General features: G+C 37.4%; 2 protein-coding genes across 2 annotated transcripts; both read right to left on the reverse strand.

Annotated features, from left to right (window-relative positions):
* Positions 1-1,152: 1,152 nt before the first annotated feature.
* LOC132127028 (centrin-3-like) lies at positions 1,153-8,620 on the reverse strand. Its single transcript, XM_059538642.1, has 6 exons — positions 8,566-8,620; positions 3,576-3,583; positions 3,341-3,523; positions 2,797-2,911; positions 1,899-2,090; positions 1,153-1,569 (listed from the first exon to the last, which is right to left on the reverse strand). Exons 1-6 carry the CDS (start codon positions 8,618-8,620, stop codon positions 1,526-1,528), a joined length of 597 nt encoding a protein of 198 aa, XP_059394625.1. The 3' UTR covers positions 1,153-1,525.
* Positions 8,621-18,434: 9,814 nt separating this feature from the next.
* Positions 18,435-22,597, reverse strand: LOC132127867 (arrestin domain-containing protein 3-like). The gene is made up of 8 exons (XM_059540056.1): positions 22,122-22,597; positions 20,372-20,453; positions 20,141-20,288; positions 19,928-20,030; positions 19,566-19,822; positions 19,326-19,482; positions 18,951-19,093; positions 18,435-18,859 (listed from the first exon to the last, which is right to left on the reverse strand). The coding sequence occupies exons 1-8, from the start codon at positions 22,399-22,401 to the stop codon at positions 18,791-18,793; spliced, it is 1,239 nt and encodes a 412-aa protein (XP_059396039.1). The 5' UTR covers positions 22,402-22,597; the 3' UTR covers positions 18,435-18,790.
* Between the last annotated feature and the right edge of the window lie 137 nt (positions 22,598-22,734).

Below are 22,734 nucleotides of genomic sequence, written 5' to 3' on the forward strand. Positions count from 1 at the left end.
CTGAATCGATCCCACATTGACCGACATCTGGCCCAGGATCAGGCCAAGGCACTTTAGTAGATGTCAAACCTTTCCAATGAACCTGAATGACTCTTTAAAAGTGAAGTGAAGTGAAGTGACATTCAGCCAAGTATGGTGACCCATACTCAGAATTTGTGCTCTGCATTTAACCCATCCGAAATGCACACACACAGAGCAGTGAACACACACACACACACTGTGAGCACACACCCGGAGCAGTGGGCAGCCATTTATGCTGCGGCGCCCGGGGAGCAGTTGGGGGTTCGATGCCTTGCTCAAGGGCACCTAAGTCGTGGTATTGAAGGTGGAGAGAGAACTGTACATGCACTCCCCCCACCCACAATTCCTGCCAGCCCGGGACTCGAACTCACAACCTTTCGATTGGGAGTCCGACTCTCTAACCATTAGGCCACGACTTCCCTTAAAAAAGGTTGAGTTTCAGAGTTTGCCTCTCACTGACACACAGTTGTGAACTCACATTTATTTTTAGATTCGGTTTTCCTCATGAGGTTTGTTAGGTGATGGTTTTATAGTCACACCTTTTGTTGTTTAGGAAGTATTATTAAGGATGATATTTGAGTATTAAAAGTTTTGGTCTTTCTGAACATAAATCTCTTTTCCCTGTACTATAATAACATTCAACTTCAGTCTTTCTGAAAAACCAATGAATACAACAGCAGAACAACTTTTCTTTGAATAATGTCTCCCTCTATTGGCCAAGACTGAGAAATCCCCTTTTAAATAAACCTAATAAATAAAGTTAATCGCAAAAATGAAATGATTCAATGACGCATCAAAATTATTAAATTACGGACAAATTAAATTCATAATCCAAATGTGAATTATTAATAAAAAAACAAGATCATTATACGATTGGCATACGTACTCTAGTATTGCTTTTGTGAAATAAAATTTTTTGTATATATATATAACATATATTATTCATATATAATGCAACAAGTCACCTTAACTTTTGAAAATAATTGTAATCCTATACGGTTTCTGAACAACTGAGATGCATTACCTGGAATCACTTTAGAACTGAATGAATAAACATGCTACAGCAGCATCATTTCATTTAATACATGCATTTAGCATGCATGTGCTTTAGCAAAAAAGAGACAAAAAAAATTATGTTTGCTTGTTTGTTTTTACTGAGTATTTACAATAAATAGTACTTTGGAATGTTTTTTCAAATGTGAAACGAACAGCTACAGTACAAACTATTAATATCGAAGACATAACAAATTTGCCATTTTAAAATACAAAGTATCCCTATAAAAAATCTAACCAACCTAATCATGACCTGAAATGTTGTTCTTGTCCTTCATGTCCAGTTCAGTTCAAGCATCTTTTCAGATTTTAGCACCAATCGAACCTACCGTACCTTACATCTGAAATGTGGTTTACTGCTTGTGAATAAGACCAGTCTGTCAGATCGATTGGCTCTTCACAGCATATGTGCAGCAAAATCATCAGCACATTTTCTTTGAGTCACAGCTGCTCACGAGTCGCCGGTCATGATAGAGATGAACTCCTCTTGATTAACTGAAAGAGTCCAAGAACAAATGTGATCACTTAAATTCCCTTTGCTTTTAACCTACTTACTCACAGCACAGATAATTATTAAAATTTTGCGGATTAAATTACATACAGCTCTTCACAACGCCAAAGGACACACAAACAGCTTTCAAATCAGCCTTCATTTCCACTGTTCCCATTTTTGTTGGCTGCAATACATTAATTTGCTGTGCCTTAATTGAGAAAAGCACTTTGGGCCAACTGGGAAAAGCACAGTAATTACTTCCATTCATCAGAGGCAATATAAATAGCACTTTTTTTTCTTCCTCTCCCTAGATAAAAAGAGAGCAACTTACTCTCTCCGTCCCCGTCAGTGTCAAATTCATCAATCATGGCTCGCAGGTCTTCATCGCTCATGTCTTCGCCAAGCTCACGAGCGACTCGCCGTAGGTTTCTCAGGCTTATCTTTCCCGTTTCGTCATCATCGAAAAGTTTAAACGCCTTCAGAACTTCCTCTTTCGGGTCTCGCTCCAATATCATGTCCGTCACTTTAAGAAAATTGTTATACTTGGTTTGAAACACAAAAGTAAATGAATTTCAAGCAGTGACACTAAAAGCAGAAGATATATCGGGCTACATATATTTGCAAATAAAGCAGTCTCCAGACGATGTGTTCAAAATAATCACTTCCAGAGAAACTGGCGCAACATAATAATAAAAATTAAAATGCTGCAACAGGGAAGCCTGTGGCTCTTTTTTCCTACATAAGATTTTTCTTGCACCTCAGAGCATGCAGATGAAACGCTTACAAACGTTGCCATGTTATCTTGTGTTTGAAGAATTGTTGTTGTGAAATGTAATCGTGCGAGACAGTTCTGGTAGATAATTTGCAAAATTTATTTTGGTGACAGACTTCGGCTCAGGCATTTCAGAATGATTAAAACAACATTTGAGATGGTGTTCAATGTGATTGGTGGGCTGGTTAGTCCAGTTATCCAATCACATGATCTGTTGCAGCAAAGTCACATGAGTTTTGTATTGAGTATCGAGCAGTTTATTCAGTAAATGTGCTGCCATCAAAGTTTATGCATGTTTTCTTAGTGGATAAAGAAAACACACTGCCTCAGTTGAGCTTATACATTTTTTAATGTGCATTTTATGATTTTATTCACATCTTGCATTTTCATCATCCCAAACGACACAAATGGAAACACAGCTATAGCTAATATCATAAGAGTAATGAACTCAACGTACCCACTTCTTTGAAATCTTCAAAAGTTATTTTCCCAGTTCCTTCTCTGTCATAGTCTTTTAGGATCTTCAACACATCTACTTTCTTCACCTCAAAACCCAGAGCTCTCATCGCCACCTGGAACCCAAATTGTAAATATCAGCACTTTTGAGCTACTGCAATTGATTTATTTTTGGTGTTTTTGCTTAATTATGATAGGACAGTTTTTAAACAGGAAGCGGAGTTTCTTTGTTTATCTATTAGACTAGTTACATTTCAACATTAAAGAAACAGTCGGCCCAAAAATTACAATTTGCAGGAATTTGCAGCCTGCTCATAAGCAGTGAATGGGTGCCGTGAAAGTGCGAGTCCAAACAGTTGATAAAAGCATCACAATAATACATTACGGAAACGTAACGCTAAGGTTTGGACTTGACCAAATCTGTTCTGACGAAGAAACTCTTGGGCGGCATGAGTGTGAGAAAACTTTTGAGTTTACTATTCCTTTAAAGACTTAAACCTTTAATCCGATGAATATTCACAGCTCGTCTGTGTGTGTGTTTTTACCTTTAACTCATGATAATCTATTTCTTTATCCTTGTCTGTGTCGAAGAGCTCGAACGCCTCCTTGATTTCATCCTTCTGCTCCTCAGTAAGTTCTCTCCTTTTCTTCCTTTTAGTCTTATCAGCAGTAAGGTCAGTCCTGATAGCACAAGTATGGAAATAAATCACCTTATTCCTTCTGATCTTCTATTAGTTCATATACCATTCAATTACAGGCCTGCACACTTGCTAACGTTACCTTCCTGCCTAGAAAGAATTCTGAGGTCTCACAGAACATATCACGCTCAAAATTGCAGGTGACTTGACAGTTAACGTTTAAATATGTCAAATGTATAGCAATAAAGTGAAGTTAATGCGTGGTACTCTTGTTTTTAAGGCAATGTGAGTTATCGTTGCTATCAATAATAAAAATACACTAGCAACTGTTCACATGCACCAGCTAGTTAACAGTCCACACACTAACAGCTGGTCTCTAAATGAACTCGACCAACCACGTCATAATTACCTCAGAGACAGGCTCATTCTCAGTTTGGCAATAAATGACTGATACTAAAAACTGATCCGACCAACAAGATTAGAGTTCGGCTTCAACAGTCCTGCTAATCAGCTAATCCCTGGACACAGTCGCCAAGCGCAGCGCGTTGCTACTTGATTGTCAAGGAAACGTTTCCGATTGGCTGCGAAGGTCTGAGCGTCAGGACAAAGTTACTTGTGATTGGTTATTTGGAAACAGGCTTGCGTTTGAGCCTACTTGATTGGCGGGCTGGGCTGGGAATGGCTGGTCTTAATGATGGCGGTGACGACGACGACGAGCATGTCCAAAAAGAAAAAAAGAAAATTCAAAATGTTATAATACTGCAATACTTTAATATAGGTTACTGATTGATATTAAATATTGATATAAATATCAAATCGAGTATATTATTAAATACAATATATAGATTGCTGTTGTTGTGTATGCAATATAAACTGAGGGTAATTAAATCAATGCACCAATTGTCTTAAATATTAAAGTAAACAAAATGTACTGAAACTCAGGTGACGTGAGAACGCCTTTTATTTCATTTTTAGTTTCTGCTGCTATAGATACATTTCATTTATTACTTATGATATTTAAACAGCAAACAATACAGCAGTTTTGAATACTCAATTAGGTGATTTCATTCATCCACCAATAGAGGACGCCCTACACCAAAGCAACACGGACATGGCTCCTTTCTAACTTGAACTGCAACAGGAAGTACAAGACACCTTTTAAGACTTTGCACGAAACACGTTCGTTTTGTAATTAATTTAACAAACAATATTAGTATTCTTTCGGTGTATGATCACGGTTGGTGGCAATGCCTTCACAGCGCATTTAGGGAAGTTAGATGGGTGGCTCCTTATTAACCACTTCCCCCCCGAAGAGCCTAAAATGTTTAGGCCTATCTGCAAATCTCGAGAAGAGGCGGTTGTGGGTTCGAGCTTGGAAGGTCTTAAGGTCACACAACCACAGACTCTTACAGATTCAGTCCTGAAGAAAAGCTAAATAGATTAATCATGAGGTGCATGAGCTGTTCCAATCAACTTCACAGAAAGTGAATACTATTCACTTAATCTGACATACTGACATACTTGTGCATACCTTTTTGGCTTTTTGACCCAGGAAGAACAAATAGTCAAGTCAAGTCAAGTCTGCTTAATTGTCAATTCAAATACACCAAGAAGCCATGTTTACTTGCAAAAAGTGCCCATGCAAAAAGAAAATAAAAGAAAGAAAACATGTACTTGCCCAAGATTTCATCATTAACATGGAGTGCAGCAGCACATGCTTTCATGTTTTGACTGAACTTGCTCACTTGATTTAGAGCACTAGGATCCCAAACATTCAGTTACCTAGACGACAAAGATTACCTCCAGGCAACCGTTGACAGTTGATAGGTGTCGTATTGAGAAACAACAGGATCGTTCACACGCTCACTAACCATTACTCATAAGGAGGTGTAAGCGGTTGCTGGCAACTAAGCTTTTACACAGTTTCCATGATCTCAAGCTGATCTATTTGCATGCACACCAACTCAAGGAACAGGGTTTTGTTAAGAACATGATGTCTATCTTGAGAGAGAAAGCATAACATCTTGAGTTGTGATAGTTCTAGCGCACTAGCTGACAGACCACTGCTTCTGAGATTTGAAGAACAGAGTCTGTGTAGCCCATGAAGCAAGTCTGTTGCTATTGGATGGAGCTGGTCATGTGACAGTCCATTCATTTCATTAGCCTACTTATGACAGTCAGTGCTTTGGTCTTAGTCATAAGGACCCTCGAAGGACTGCACCATCTGGACTTTACTGGTGTTTTACTAGACTGTTTTGTGTTACCTAAAAGAACTATATGTGTAATCATTTTAAAATATCTTCGGAGTATAAATGTGTTCCTCCTGTCAGTTGGTTTACTTTGACAGTGTGTTCTACAGTGTGTTGTTGTGTGCTGGTTATGTGGGGGAGGTCTGACTGGATTCGACTGGCTCATACTGAACAAAAGCAGATGAGGAACTACTGCGATGCTGTTGAGACCGGAGCTATCTAGTTCAGACCAGTAACTGGGCGCTGCTTTCAACACTGAAGGGCTCTTTGAGGGTGGGAGGGTTTTTTTATTGTCATGTGTGATTAATTGAGAGAAGAAAGCCTTCAGAGGTTTCACAGTTACTATTTTAAGAGGTAATTATACTATGTACCATTCTGAGATGGAGGAAGTCATTGACACAACTGTCTTTGATCTGCCTGTTGTAAAGGTCATAGAATCGTGTTAGATGATTTATTTAGAAGGGTTCATTTATCCTGTAGATACAAATTAAACGGTTTGTTGTTAGATTTAAACTGAATAAAACAATCACTTCTTTTTATTAATGTTATCATTTTGAAGACGGTTTTATCCAAACATACTTTATAGTAGAATCTTTTATCCAAAGATACTTTATTATATATATTTATGTTTGTCATAGATAGATAAGATGCATAAAATTTTCAATTTAGCAATTATATTTAATGTATTTCTGTATTCATTCAAAATATGCTTTTTTATTTTTCATAAAAAATTTTATTATAATGCATTTATTTAGTTCATTATTATTAAATTCATTATGAAATATTACACACATATATATTATAGATAGATATAAAATCTAGTCAAATATATTAGAATTATATATGGTATATAAATGTATATACACAGACACAAACAAAATATATATGTGTGTGTGTGTGTGTGTGATAAATTCACTGTAGATCATTCTTTTTTTTTCATTTTATACTCACACACGTATATATATACACTATTATTAATGATTTATTAATTTATTGATAATGAATTTCATCCCCTGTAAGTTCACAGTAAATGAGGTCATGCTTGTTTTTTTTAGGTAATTAATGGTTGTCAAGGACTTAAAATAAAATGACTGGCATCATTAGTACATTCTACTGACTCATTATGTCATGTGGGAAATCTATGAGTTACAGTAGGTAAAGTATATCTTACACTGCTTGAGCTCCTCCCAAAATACCTGTTCTTTCAGCTCAGTGGTGGCGTGATGTTCTAGACACGCCCTCTCATTGTTTTTGCTTTCTCATTGGATAAAGAAGACAATGTGTGTTGCAGTTGTGCAGGTGATGGTGCATATTTGGAGTTTTCAAAGGAGAAACCCTCACAAATGTTTTTTAGAACAAGCACTTTGTGAGCTCAAATAAAAGTTCCCTCAGAAGCTGTTTTTATCAGAGGGACACGTGACTCCCCGGGGCCACTGCTGTGATAATCATGTGGAAATGTTTTTCTTGTGGCAGAGGGTAAAAGACCACATGCGCTCATGTGGCTTCTCGCTTGTTTTCTCTCACTGAGAAAGAAGGAATGGCAGATGTTGTGTGTATACAATTCCAAATCATGACGCCACTGGAGATCCTGGGCTCCGTCCAATCTCTCCTAAAGCCAAGAAAAACAGACCAGTTGTTTTGTGGCCGTCTGAGTGATCTTCTCTGATAACTCAGGATGGTGAAAACTGCATTCAGGTGCAACTGACTGTATTCACACACAATGAGTGTGTTTATATGCAAAGCAAAAATGTTCGGTTTCAAATGTTATGCTGGGTTGAGAAAAGAAGGGGTTAGATAAATGCTAGGCAGTAAACAGCTTAGTAACTGGCACAAAAAAAGTCATTCCATAACAGGACGGAACAACCTGACCTCAAAAAGGTGAACATCAGGAGTTTTATATCTGGTCTTAATATTGTTAGCACAAAAACACTATTCATACATCATTCATAGAACGTTTTGCTAAAACGTCTTTTTTTATATATGCTTTTTTTATATATATTTATTTTTTTTATTACTACTTGTTTCAGAATGTTCCTTTGACGTTTGCATTACCAAGAAGAAGAAGAAAAGTTAAAAACTGGACATTTTCAAAGAATATTCAGAAATAATATGACATCAATTATGAGACATCCCATTTTGATGACCACATCATTTAAATGTACAAAAGTGATTTCACATGCACAAAAAACATATTAAATGCAAGTAAAGTGTCTATTTTAATGTTTCAAATAGCTTTTGTGAAAATAAAATGTCAAAATATGGGTGAAATAATGGTCCATCATTAATAAGTGTAACATATATTTTCATGTAAAAACATACTCTGACCTGTACTTAGCCTATTAAAATATATAACAGAATAAGTGATCATGTATGATAAAAATGTATGATAGTCATTACTTTTAGCTCAGCAAAGTTAAATAAAATAAAAAATAACCAGGACACATTTTGATGTATGTATGTATGTGTATGTATATATATATATATATAAAACTTAAAAGTGGTGTTAAGATTTTTCATTTTGATGCTTGAAAACACTTTTTCATCTTTGACTCTTCAATTACTTATTGGAATATTAGGAAAACATTCTCAGAAGATGTTTCTTAGCTGGGTTGCTTAAAGGTTTAAAAATGGTCAAAAATTATACCCTCAATACATGTTCTGTTTAAAAAAAAAAAACACTTTTCAAGCAAACATCTCCTATCATAAGTGAAGGTATAGCTACGTATGTCGAATCTCTAATGTATTCTCACTGAAGACTTGAGAATGAGAAGATCTCAAGATTATCCTGTGGGAGTACAAATTCTGTGTGATGTGAGAAAGGAGCTGATGCTGGCCGATAGGATATCTGGTTCGAGCTGACTTGTTTTTTGCCCTGAAACGAACCTGCAATGCTTTGTCGTTCACACAGGTGTGAAGCTGAACCCCGCTCCTCCCCCATCCTGCATGGCTCTGTGCACGTACCACCTGCCCATCGCTTCACAGCAGTACAAGATGTTCTCTCGATTATTCCGGGTACAAAAGAGGAACAACCGCTTTCACTTTCTGTTGCTGCTGGTATGTTTTTAAGTGTGCGCGTGCTGAGATCAGCAGTGCGGGCAGCAGGTTCAGAGCAGATGGTTTATGTTAAGGTATACAACAGAAATTCTAGACATTTTCCACTTTTTTCTGTGGGAACAAGAAGTCATGTAAAGGACGTACCGTCAGCTCACGATTAAACAGATTTCTAGCATGAAAAATGTCATAAATCTTCCAAAATTATATAAAAATGGTTGGCTTTTCCAAAATGTGCATAAAAACACCTGCTTGTGGTAGATATGTTTTTATTTCTATATTTCTATATAACATCTTTGATCTTTAAAATGTTTGGCTACAATCAGACTCAAGTTCAGCAGAATGTAGTTCACCCAAACATGTAATCTTTTATTCATCCTCCCGTTATTCCCAATCTGTATGCATTTCTGAACATAAAAAGATATTCTTTTAACCAACAATATTGACTTCCATTTTTTTTTTTTTAGTACAGTGGGACCCAGAACTTTTTAGCTAACAAAATTCTTCAAAATATCTTCTTTTGTGTTCAGCAGAAGGTTTGGAACAACATTAGGTGGAGTAAATGATGACATTTTTTGGGTCCCTCTGACTTCCAGTGTATATTTTTTGTCTATACAGTGGAAGTCAATCGGAAACCAAAACTGTTTAGATACCAACATTCTTTAAATATCTTCTTTTGTAGAAGAAAAAATGTGATAGATGTTTGGAATGACATGAGGGTATAAGTAAATGATGACGGAGTTTCAGTTTTGGGCAGACTATCCTTGTTAAAGTAATTTATCACATTCTATCAATTTCCATTTATATTGTGTGTTGATTTCTCTTGAAGTAAGGATTTCTCTTGAACACATTTTTTTGACATATTACTGAAACTGGTATTCTGAGCAATCACAATGACCTCTGTTACATCACTAAAAACAAATGGATTTGCTGACGTGTCTGTGTAAAGTGTGGACATGTGTTGGCGTTTGCAAGATGGCTTAACTCCTTTACGACAGCTTCAACACCTGCTGCATTTCAATCATGCAGAGCCATTTTCGAGAAAACAAACATCTCCAGAAGATTGTTGCATCAGAGCGCAGGTCAAATGTGCAGTTAAAGGACAACAACAAGGTTGAGTATTACATCTGTGCTACTGTCTGACGCACACAGAGGTACAAAAAATCAGAGATTGCCAAAGAAGATTACCACCCACTCTGACATCCAGTCCACAACCACCAGCTTCCCTCACGACCTCATGATTCAATGCATAACACTCCTGACTGCACCAACTCAAGCCTTCAAGAAATCTGCAGGTTGCAGCCCTCAATCATCAGTAAAATAAACTACAATAATCTACAAGTAATTCACACGACTCCTGTCTTATGAAGTGAAAAGCTGCATGTTTGTTAGAAACAAATCCATTATTAAGGCATTTTAACGTTGAACTGTTGCTTCTGAGTGCATAACCCATGATAAGACTTCCTCCAGTGAAGAAGTCCACCCCTGGTCTCCTCTCACATCAAAATCTTAGAACAGTTTTGGATGGTTTTGTTTGTAAATGTTGTATTTTGGTTCATATTTTTCTTCTGATTCAGACGAGGTGACTTTTTCACTGGAGAAAGCAATAATTATAGATAGAGTACTTGAATTTTGGCCAGAAGTGATGGTATAAAGTTAAAATGCCTTAATGATGGATTTGTTATACACACAGCTTTTCACTTCACAAACGTGTTCATTGATGGACTAGAGTCATGTGGATTACTTGTAGATTATTGTGATGTTTTTATCAGCTGTTTGGACTCTCATTCTGATGGCACCCATTCACTGCAGAGGATCCATTGGTGAGCTAGTGATGTAATGCAAAATTTCTCCAAAACTGTTTTAATGAAGAAACAAGCTCATCTACGTTTTGGATGGCCCGAGGGTGAGTACTTTTCAGCAAATCTTCATTTTTGGGTGAACTGTTTCTTTAATTTTTGTATTAAGCAGACCTATGTTTTAGTTTAAAGTAGCTTTCGTTAGTTTGTCAAGGTTCAGAATTAATGAGGAGGAAAATGTGAAATATAATCAGTCACTAACATTCATGCAACATTCAGGCATGAGATTTCCAAAACACGCCGGAAATGTAGGTCATTGGCATGTAATTTTTACCAAATATTTGCAAGAAAAACACCAATTCAGACAGGACTGAAACTGTCTGTAAAACAACTGAACCAGACTGCCTCATGGATGACTGAATAGGACTCACTGAATGTGAGAAGCACATAATAAATACACTTTTACACTAATGAAACTGCATTTTCTTTAGTCTTTCTTTTGTTTAAGCTTTCCATGTAGGTAGCAGTGCCAGCGCAGCATTTTCTCACAGGCAAGTCCTTCCCTCTTTGGCCATGTGAAGATCATTCATTATCTCGGTGAAGTGCGTCACTGGCACCTCTGTGTTAATGAGGCTGCTTTTTAAATGAAGTCTCATGCTTAAGACTGTAAGGAGCTCTAGGCCTGAGACAGAAAGTTTTTTCATATGACTTCATATGACTCATGTCATTTCCTGTTTTAATTAAGATATCAGGGAGCATGGAGATGTTTTTACTCCATATTGGTGTTAGGGTTAGGGTTCGCAAACAGGGAGGAAAATCCAGCTAAAACCAGGAGCTTCAAAAATCCCAGTTGGTGTAACTGGTTTTTAGTGTCATTTAATACATATAAAGTTCAAAAGAACAGCATTTCTTTTAAATAAAAAATCTTTTGTAACACAAAAAATCTATTTATTGCTTTTTCTCACTTTGAATGTGTCTTTGCTGCATAAAATATTAATCTCCTTAAAGAAATCTAACTAAGCCCAAAGTTTCGAACACTTGTGTATTTATTATAAGTGATTTCCAATCCACTGAAACAAAGAAACTACACATTTCTATTTTTGACCTGTTTTTGAGCTAGGCCTTATTCAAAAGTCTTGTTCAAAAGAGTCACGTAGTTTCCAAGAACTGAAGAAAGAGCTTTAATCTGTTGTAATCTGTTATCGCAAATTCTTTCATAATTAATTGTAATCATATCCTCATTTCTTAAATCCGTTCTTAAGAATGTGACGCAGTGATGAGTGAACACGATTCCTAGTCATTTACTTTAGCTTTTGAATGTTAACTGTTTAAAATATGAATTTTATCACTTTTCATGTTTGGATTTTTTTTTTTTCAAAATCATCTGATATAATACAGACAGTAATGTTTGTTATTATTCAGTTCACTAACTAAAGCAGTGTTCAAGATGATTTTCTCTAGTAATTTGAATGCGCTAGTTTGAGTTCAACCTCATTTCAAATATCCCCAGGGCATCTTCATCACTCAAACTTGACATGCCAGCTATTAACCAGAACAAACACAGACTCAGTGACTATCCTGTCTGGCAGATCCTGCAGTGACGTGTTTGTCATGTTTTCAGACGGGTCATACTGAGGTGGAACATGTCACAGGCTGGTGCTACAGTGAATCCACTCAATGTGGGCTCTTTTCTCACGGACCTGTGGTTGTCAAAGGCTTCCTTTCCAATCCACTGTGCGCAATTCACTTCCTCTTCACCTTGTGTGCAAAAGAACTTCTACACATATCTACATTATTATGAGTTTTGCTGTTTATCTGTTGGAGTTTGATTGACACAAGCTCATCGCTCAGAGGCTTTTTAAAATGTGTTTGAGACCTGGTTTGTAAGCGTTTATCTGTTCTGCAGCCAAACTACAAGCTGTCATCAACTCTCTGCAGTGACTGATGGCTGTTCTCAATGTCTGAAATGGATCTGAAACCTTATCTTTTTGATATACGTCTGCTGTCTGGATTACAGTAGGACTGCTGCTGTTTAGTCTTATGGTAATGCTGAGCTAAATGGTAGACATCTGATATCTCACTCACCCAGCAGCACAGCCTCTGCAAGTACAGATGCAGTGATATGTGGTTTCAACTGTCGATTTTTATAACTTCTGGACCCCTCAGGTTGAGATTATGTTCGGCCGGACTGCGTATTGACACAGTGCTGGGTTACATCATAAAACATAATCTAATCGTAATGTGTGTATGTTGGTGCACCTTTAATTGCTGAGCACAATACACAATTTAATCTGCATTACATACCTACTGTAGCAATGACACGTGAGTGTTATTAAAGCATATCAATCATATTTGGTTAACCACACAGGTATACACTGGGAAGTAACTGATTACATGTAATGTGGATTATGTAATCAGATTCCAAAAATTAAGTAATTGTAATTAGATTAAATTACTTTTTTAAATACTCGATATCAAACTACAGTTAAGCTTTTTATTTTTTATTACATGATTACATATTATTCACACAATAGCAATACATTATGCATAATTTATTGATTCACCCTAATTTCTCTTTTTTTATATTTGAAATGTTTTAAACGTTTCTTTCTAAAATAGCTTACCGCTTACATTCAGAAAATCTGAAAGTTTTGTGGACATTCGCATAAAAACTTCTACATTTAAAAAAACACAAAATTCAGGTTATTTATATATTTTTTTTTCATGTTATATTTCTTATTTATATGTAATGCAGGCATTCCTAAATTTTTTTGTCATCTTAACATCCTTCACCTAATATATTTTCTTGAAGTACCCTGAGATTTTAAAAATAAATATTTTAAGAATTAAGTATCACATTTGCATGTTCACGGTTCTCTGTTGTTTAATGGTCACATGCAGGTAAAGAAATTTAATATTTTATTATTATTTATTCATTTTGATTAGTGCTATTCTAAAATTACTTATCTAAATGAATATTTAGCTTTTCATTTAAACTCATGAGTTTATTTACAAACCCCAATTTGGGAAACCTTAAAGTAACGCAATGTTTAATGCACTTCATGTTATTAATTACACAGAGAGGAATTAATTTTCTTACTCTTTGTATTTTATATCAATATGCATGAAACGGTCCTATTTTAATCAATGTGATAAACAACTTGGGTAAAAAGTAATCTAAAAGTAATCTATAGGTAGTCTGATTACATTACCTAAAATATGTAATGTGATAGGTTACATTACTAAATGCAATTTTTATGTAATTTGGAATCCGTAACGGACTACAATTTCTAAAAATCTACCCAGCTCTGCACACATTAACAAACCAGTAAAGTTAGTCAAATATATTTTGTATAGCCTTTTTTTCAGAGATGAATGGACGGATCAGGTTAAAATAAGCTCCTTTAAAAGTCAATGGCAGCCGGATTGAACTGGCCCGATCTGTGGGCATGGATTGGACGGCCCGCACTCCCTGTGAACTCCACTTCACAGCCTGGGGCTGAATGTGCCCTGATCAAATATTTCAACACTCCCAAGTATGTATGTTGAGAACTAAGCGCACACGCAGAGCTATTAGGTTGCCGCTCAGGCCACCTCCATTGTAGACCAGTACAAACCAGTTCTTGATTATCACTGGCACAGTGGCCTCCCTAGTCAACAACAACTGCAAGCGAGCGAAATGAGACTTGCACGCAGTGTCACTGCATTAAATACAAGCATGACTCATTTGCATGGTGCTTGAGGTCAAAGTTGGCAAAAAAAAAAAAAAGATTTATTGTTGTCCTTGCTTATTTTGCTGCTTAATGCTTTATAATTCTTAAAGCTCAGATGTCAGAGTAATGCTTTGATGCAGCTTGATAACAAAATACTTTTTTTATATAAATTCCCCCAAAAAATCAAAAGACTAAATTAAAAGATCACAGAAGAAAGAAAAAATAATGCTACAAATAATAAAACTAGTTAATCATATTTCAACATGATTCAAAATGTTGATTCTGAAGCAAAAGCAATGCTATGATTTATTATTTTCATAATATAATTTCACGAGTTTGTAAATGGCTTGCTGTCCTTAATGGAGGCTCGAATGCGAGCCTTGGCTTGAGCACCGAATTCAACCCCCCATTGCGGTGCTACGCAGAAAAACAGAAATAATTGAGGAGATGGGGAGGTGGGAGGGATGCCGGAAGAATTGACCCTGTGATGGTACAATGAGAGCTGCTTATATAGGCACATAATAATGATTGACAGGACTGAATGATTAGGCTCCTCCCAAACCTACGTTTGGAACATTAATATAATATAATATAATATAATATAATATAATATAATATAATATAATATAATATAATATAATATAATATAATATAATATAATACAGAATTTTAATGTGTTCATATATTTATAATTGATATAATTCACAAAAGTAATGCTATATTTTATTAGCTATATTTATATAAAATATTTTCTAATATAATTATTTAATGTACTAATCAATTTACAACTGGTATGATTTGTTTAATATAATATATAAATCATATCAGAATCCTTACAGAGACTTTGCAGGTGGCAGCCAGTCAGAAGCTGATCTGGCACTCCTGCACCAATGTCTGTAAAAGGGGGCGGTGCCTGTATTGCTGAACACTGGTAAGTTAACACTGACTCAGCTGAAAGTCGAGGTGTCAGGTGTCAGGACTGACCCCTCTGGCAGCAGAGTCACCGACGGACAATCCCTGACTCGCGGAGCACGTCCCTTCTTGGAAACATGTCCCGCCGCTTCTGGCCTAATGTTACAGTTATGAAAGTGTCCTCAGTTCCCATATTTAGATCCCTGACATTATGTAAAAGGGGAGAGAAGGGGAGCACCTCCACGCTCTTCTGTGTAAGCACCTCTTGTGAAAGAAAAACTGCGGTATCATAGGTGAATTACATTTGTTTTAGGGCTTCTTTAGTGATATTTTAAGCTCAAATTCCTTGCTTTGTGTTTCAGCTCCTTCATAGGACTTTCAAAACAGACATTCTTTTGTCTGCTCGTCTAGAATTTGGCGTATGTTCTCTTTGTGTTGAAGCGTGTATGGCGAGTTAAACCCTGCACACAGAGCACAGATGACGCAGGCTGATGGTTTTCCTCAGGTTAATCCTGCAGTACTGTAACACCTGCCACATGAACAGCCTGCCACAGGCCTTGTCAAGTTCTTCATCTAAAGTACCTTTCAAACATGTCTGGAGACACTTGAATTATTGAGACTTGTCAAGAAGAGCCTAGGGCGAAGATTTTAGATAATCATCGTGTTCCTTTAACCCGTTTAAGCCCACCGGCAACTATAGTTGCCACAGTTTATAATTGTCATTTTTCATTTGTAAGTATTTTTCTAGATGTTATCTAACTTAATCAAAATATCAGTAAAAACAGGAATATTGTGAAATATTATTATAAGTTTAAATACATGGTTCCTATTTTAATATATTTTAAAATGTTACTTATTCCTGTGATGCAAAGCTGATTTTCAGTGTCACATGATCCTTCAGAAATCATGCTAAAATGCTGATTTTCTGAAAAAAAAAAATTATTTATATAATTGTGTATATATATGTATATATGGATGTTTGTTTCAAACATATAGTCCTCATTGTGTAGCCTACATAACAGTGTGACAATATTTCCTGATTTTAGGGCATGTTGTCACCAAAAGTGAAAGAAATTAGTCTTTTTGTAGCCATTACTTAGGTTTTTGTCTGACTTTCAAAAACAAACCTCTCTTAAGAAATAATAACTTAAGTCAGCTAGCCCGGCGCATTTACATATATAAATGTGTACTGAAATTAATTTGTTAAAAGCACTATACAATCCTAGTGATTACTCTGTTGATGACATTTCCAGCTGTAAACTTAAGCATTTATACTCCATTTACAGCTATGAGCTCTAATAAGCTGAAGAGATCCAGTTTTATCCCTGACCAGCGGAGGAAAAGTAGGTTAGTGGTCCACGTACAGCTCTTGGGAGCAAACATCTGCTCCGTTTGAGCCTGGGAAGAGGAGTGGAAAATGTGAAGCGTTCCTAGCGCACATGAGGTCTGTGTGCGGACAGACAACGAACTCCTTGTGTTCGGTCAGCATCTGGTCCTTAGATGGCCAGTCTGCTGGAATGCCAAGAGAACGGAAAGGAAAAGACGTTTCCTCTGAAGGGAAGCTGAAGCTTGTGAAGCCAAACGACTCAGTGATGAACTAGAATCATGTAAAAATGTTTGCAAATTTGTATTTTTATACTTTGGAGGTTGTTTGGAGTACAATTTAGATGCAAACGTAATGTAAAGGATGGTGGTGAAAAGTTGCACAATGAAGTCTGTCAACACAGGGAACTAATTAAAGATCTTGCCTCGGGATATTTAACACCCGTCTGTCTATTCGCACTTTGTGTTGTTTTACATTTAATCCTATCATGTTTTACCAACCTTGGTCACAGTTGAAGACATGGCAAAGCACATGATGTAACCACCATCTCTGGATCTTTTTGTACTTTTTACATGCAATAAACTTGACTATGATGTACAACCTCATTTCCACTCTGTCAAAGTGATTTGTTGCCAGGAGTTTTTGTCTGAACATGTAGGAACACCTGTGTTTGCCAAATATGTCAAGTTCCCTCATGTAAATTGGGATTACGTTACTAACTACAAACAAGTAACAAAAGAAAAACTCAACTTTAGTTTTTGTATAAAATGGCATATTTATTTAAACAGACTGGAGCAAAAACAGACAAACATAATTTTTTTGACATCATATAGACAACCTAGAAAATGGTACAAAAGTTAGAAACAAGCTAAGAATACAAAACTATGTGGAAACGCACTGAAAACACAGCGGATATTGCACCGTTTGACTTGGGAGTAGCTTAATACCCATTTCACCCATCAACCCCTAAAATGGAAAACAATGGTAGCCAGTTTAATTAGCTCTGGACCAGCCTGACTGAAGAGTAATGTCGCTTCCTATATGCAGTATGCATTACATGTTCAGTCTTTAAGAGGGTTCTTTAATTCCCTGGAAGTGCATGTTTGAGAATGTTCTCGTAGTATCTAAGATAAAGCAATAGAGAACAAAACAAACTGCAACAATTTTACCCAAGACCCAAAGCACAAACATCAAGCTTAGGATGCATACAGTTCACAAAAAATACATAGTCCCTTTTTTAGGTATAGGTAAATGTCAGCACAGCGCACAAATTCAGCCATAAACAGTGATAAAAACGAACATGTTTTTGTTCAACATAGCTAAAATCACATGTAAACGTCAGACAATATGTTTGTCAAACTTGTGAATCATATTAGAAAAGTTTCGGAATACATTTTGAATGCAATCAATGAAAAGTGCTAGCTGTCGTTAAACAAAAAAAAAGCCTATACCAACAGGCCAGAAGAGTAGGGGAAAAGAAAGTCTAGTTAGCTCTTAGTTGCACATATAGTATGAGGCTCTAAATGAGTTCTGGAGTGCAGTTCTCTGCGTATCTTGTAACAGCATGAGAGGGAGGACCAATTCAAGAATGTCTTGCATCTCTTCGCTCGCCGTCAATGGTCTCCTTTCTTTCGCCACTTGAATCAGTGCCATGTTCAGTTTGATGCTATTGCAGTTTCTTTCTAGCAGAAAGGCAACGTGGCATGTCAGAATTCCATCCATAATGCTTTGCAGCAGGTCTTGTTGTATCCACATCTATAGGTAACAACGTTCTTAAAATGTTTTTTAAGAAAATCAATGTGGTAAAGCCACTTCTTTTAAGTCGAGAAAAAATGACAAACAATTGACAAGTCTGTCATTGTTCTGTTGGAGTGGATGCAGGATGGCTGAAGTTATTTGTTGCTCTTAGAATAATTATCACCAAAAAATCTTCAAGATGATTTGGTCTGATCATTCAAATGAGTGAAGAATCACATCCAAAACAAGGCTGTGGATGTTTGGACACTATTCTCACACTTAGTGGTGTTGCGTTTAATCCATCTTGGTGTCAAGGGCACAGTTTTCTCCGAACAAATCTTGTATGTACTCTTTTCACCAAGGATGGAGGGGGAAGAGAATCACTCAAGATCTTCCACGGATTTTAGGGGCCACTGAGCTGGACTCGATTCGGATTGGGAGTGTTTCCTGGAGGATATCCACCTGCGCACCAAGATGGCTACACATGCCTTCTCATGAGGGAAGAACAAACCCCGGTTGAGGTTGTAGAGATAAGAGATCCCTGACAGCACTGGTCAGGTGTGGTCACTCCTTCAGCGGGATGGACAGGTATCTGGTCTCCTGTCCATGGAGCCGCACACCTGCTCAGGATGGGGATCAACCTATCAAGGGAGAAGAACAAGATTTGAGAACACAAGACCTCAACTGCATTAACAAGATAGAAGCTACAAAAAGTCTTTGAACTCAACGCACCTCAGAATACAGAGGTGGAGGCTGGAAGCGAAACTCATGGATGTAAGCATAAAGTGGTCCTTCAATCTCATCTCTCACAGTCGGGAGCTCCAAGTTGTTCTGTTGCTCCTCATTGGTCACTATTTCAGAGTAGCTTGGTGGAGCTAGAAGAGTTGAGGACAAAGCCAACAATTAGACCACAAAAGACTTCTAAACTGATTGTTTAATGTCAAACAGTCATTAAGTATCTTAAGCAATGGGGCTCAATCCTACTCCTGGATATCTGCCTTTGGATTAACTGGAGACTCTGGGAAATAGACTCTAAAAGATGGTGGGCATCACTGAGTACCCATAATCTAAAGGGTCTAGGTAACAAGTTTAGGATGTGTGCCATACCTTCAGGTCTCTCAGGCAATCCCAACCAGCTCATAGCCATGCTGCACTGACTGCTGACAGAAGAGGTGCGACTGCCGAAGGAGTGGAGGGGAATGGTGCCGATCACCAGGGGCAGGTTCAGGGTTAAGTTGACAGCTCGAGGGATGTCCACATACACCTGTCGAGAAGCAAGAGGTTAGTACATGGCAGATATTGGCAAGCCGTTTGCTTTGTCATGAATCAAACAGATTGTAGACTCACCATGAGTGAATATTCCACATGGATGATGCTGCAGTCCAGAATGGAAGGCGAAATGGGTGGGATTTTCAGCATCTTGCCATCCCAAGTCTCACTATTGCCAGGGGGTAGAGGATCTCCACGGAGGTTAGCTATGAGTTGTTTGATCTCCTTGACCTTCCCCTTGGCAAAGAAGGTCTGGGTTTGGTAGATGGCTGCCTTTGGCACAACCACACGGGAAGAGCAGTTTTCAATCTCTGCAAAGATCTGGATGGACTCTCCTGCAAAAAAAAAAAAAATCAAATGAATTCACTCTGAATGATAAAACTTCCGTATTAGTTAACTAGTGGCTAACTGTCCACTAACAAGCAGGTTTATCATCTCACCTGGAGTATAGCCCTTCCTCTCGATTTTGGCACTTAGTGATACAGGCCCTGAGGTACAGATCCAGCAGCAAAGGGTTTTGTCCTTTGTGCCAGCCTGAGGAGACTATAATTGAAAAAGTGACAATATATGAACCTTTGAAATCATACAACAGCTCTTGCAAAAATTCAGTTTTACATTATAAGGTAATTAGGCTTCAAATGCTTTTCTCTTACCAGTAACAACGGAGTGTTGATGTCAATGTGCTCAAAGATGGTAAACTCCTTCTTGGTTTTCATGGGCAGGAGCCATGGCCTATGAAGCTCCGCCTTCACCCAGTACCTTACACTGCCGTGTTTGCCTTCAAAGGATGTTGCCAAAGGCCTGGAAAGAGACATGAAAAAATAATGTAAGCGTTTCGTTTGATACATTATATATGTGTATAATCGGGCAGGAGAGTTACTTACGTCTGGGGCAGCTCGAGGCTGAAGGGAAACTCATGTCGCCCTGAGTGAAGAACGGTAAAGCCTTCATCACAGCTGTCATAATCTAAAACAAAGGAGAATAAAACTCGATATACCAATATAGTATACCTGTAATATTCCTCAAGAATCCTAATCACAAGACAGAGATATGACCCACATTGTCTAGTGCTTCAATTAATATAGGAATAGAACACAACAAAACTAAACTAAAATCTTAAGCATGTGAAATGCAATATTATAAATTCGCAACAAAAATTTATATATTAATATTTAGTCTTAAATATGTTTATTTTTAGTAAAAGATGTATTTTCATAGCTTTTGTTCATTATTTTACTTCCACTTCAGCAGTTCCAGACTGGTGTAAATAACTACGCCATAAATAAATACAGGAATAATCTCCCATTAACATGTGCAAGCAGTTATTTTCATTAATCTTTATTTTTATGTATTTAATGTCTCTCCTCTTTTTATTGCCACCTCAGCAGTTCCACAGCCTGCTGTAAATAACTATGAGGCTGTCACTCGAAGGCAGCCAAGAGCTAGAGAGGACCGGACTGAACCGGCGCGAGCAGCCTCTCTCAGCCGGATTTCCTCACGCATACATTACTAGTCGGCTCCTGATTGGCTGAGCCGGGGCGTTTTTCTCTTGAATACGCCCCCATAACGAAGCCACATGTGTACTGCAGCATGGTTTAGGTGTAAAAGCAAATGAAACACGGGTAAAAAAAAACACCAGACGAAAATAAATAGGTTTGACTTAGTTTATTAGTAGAAAAGACCTCATTACAGAAACTCCATAATTACTCTAATGGTTGTTACAGAATACATTAAATTCACTTTGACAACATACCTCAAAATAATACATTGCAGAATATAAATACTTATATACATTTATAGTGACCTAAACTTGTACAGTTGACACAAATCATGCTAACCAGTGGCATAGGAAGCGAATTCACTCATGTTGCTGTTACAGTTTCTTTATTAGGCTAGTATTATTGTTAAAATACTTTTAACAAATGCAGAATGATGCATAAGGAGAAGAATGAAAATATAAATGTTTTATTAACTTTCAATCAGTCCAGCATTGTTGCGAATAAGTTGCATCGCAGTCTTGACACTTATCGGCAAAGATATGATATCACCGGGGGCACACGAGCACTTCCACCAATCAGCGAAGATATAAGATTGACCTCAACCAATCAGCGAGCAGAGGCTCGGTCCGCACAACCCCCTCTCCACCAGTTTCTGAACAGGTTTAAACCGCTTCTAACAAAGGCTACAAACTTACTAGAACCGTCTATGAAAGAAACTGTAACTAATAATAAAAAAACGCATGTCACAATATGATTACAAAGTGAATATCGATATAAAAAACCGTTTATTGCAGAGAATATTTCAAGTAAAAGATTAACTGGTTGTTTTGGACAGAAGGGCTTGTTGTTTAGAAGCTCTGGTGTTCAAACAAACAACACTCGCTTTGCTGGAATACTATTGAAATAACTCAACATCGAATCAAAGACAATTGTCTCCAGTATTACTGAAATAAACTCTTTGCTAGCAAGGAAGACGTTTCAACCAAGCATCATCTTGTGTTTCTCGTTTCTCTCTACCTATGCCAATGGATTAAACTGTTCACAGAGTGGAAACTAAAAATGTAATATTTGCAAGCAAACAAATGTAAGGAGCATCTGTCATAAATAAAAAGTGCTTCATTAAAATGCTCCTTACCTCTATCATGTCCAATAAGGACGTCTCTGTGGTTTAAATACTCCACTTCTTCAGTGAAATTCTGTGTGTAGGCAGTGTTGGATCCAGCATTACGTGATTCAGTCCAGCGAACTTTCGCCAGTCCCTTGGCGTGAATGTTCAAAGATTTAACGCGGATTTCTCCGGTAACTTCAACGATCACCCGACCCGAGACAGAGTCCCCACTGGCGAAGACAGGGACATTACTGTCATTGAGACATTCGTAGCTCACAAAGAAGTTTTTCACTTTTCCGAGCACCATGGTGGAAATCTTACTAAGCTGTAAGATATTTCAAATAAAAAGAGCGAATCATCTGTCAGATGTTTCTGTGAAAGAAATCATCCAAGGGTTGTGCCGTGCAGAAAAGCTGCAGGCAGGTGCAGTGCTATACTTGTCTGTCATTCATTGAGTTTTGTTGTAACTGCATGTGTAGACGCAGCTGTATCTCTGCGCTCGGGCTCTGACTCTGCTTTAATACCTCCGTTTGGTGGAAAAACAACCGGACTGCGCATGCGCAATCGATAAGACCGCCGCTGCTCCCTTCTTCCGCCTTCCTATGCTTCAGGATCTGTTGTATTGTTTAAAAGCAGCCCG

Source organism: Carassius carassius, chromosome 45 (assembly GCF_963082965.1).
Source record: "Carassius carassius chromosome 45, fCarCar2.1, whole genome shotgun sequence".
Lineage (NCBI taxonomy): Eukaryota > Metazoa > Chordata > Actinopteri > Cypriniformes > Cyprinidae > Carassius > Carassius carassius.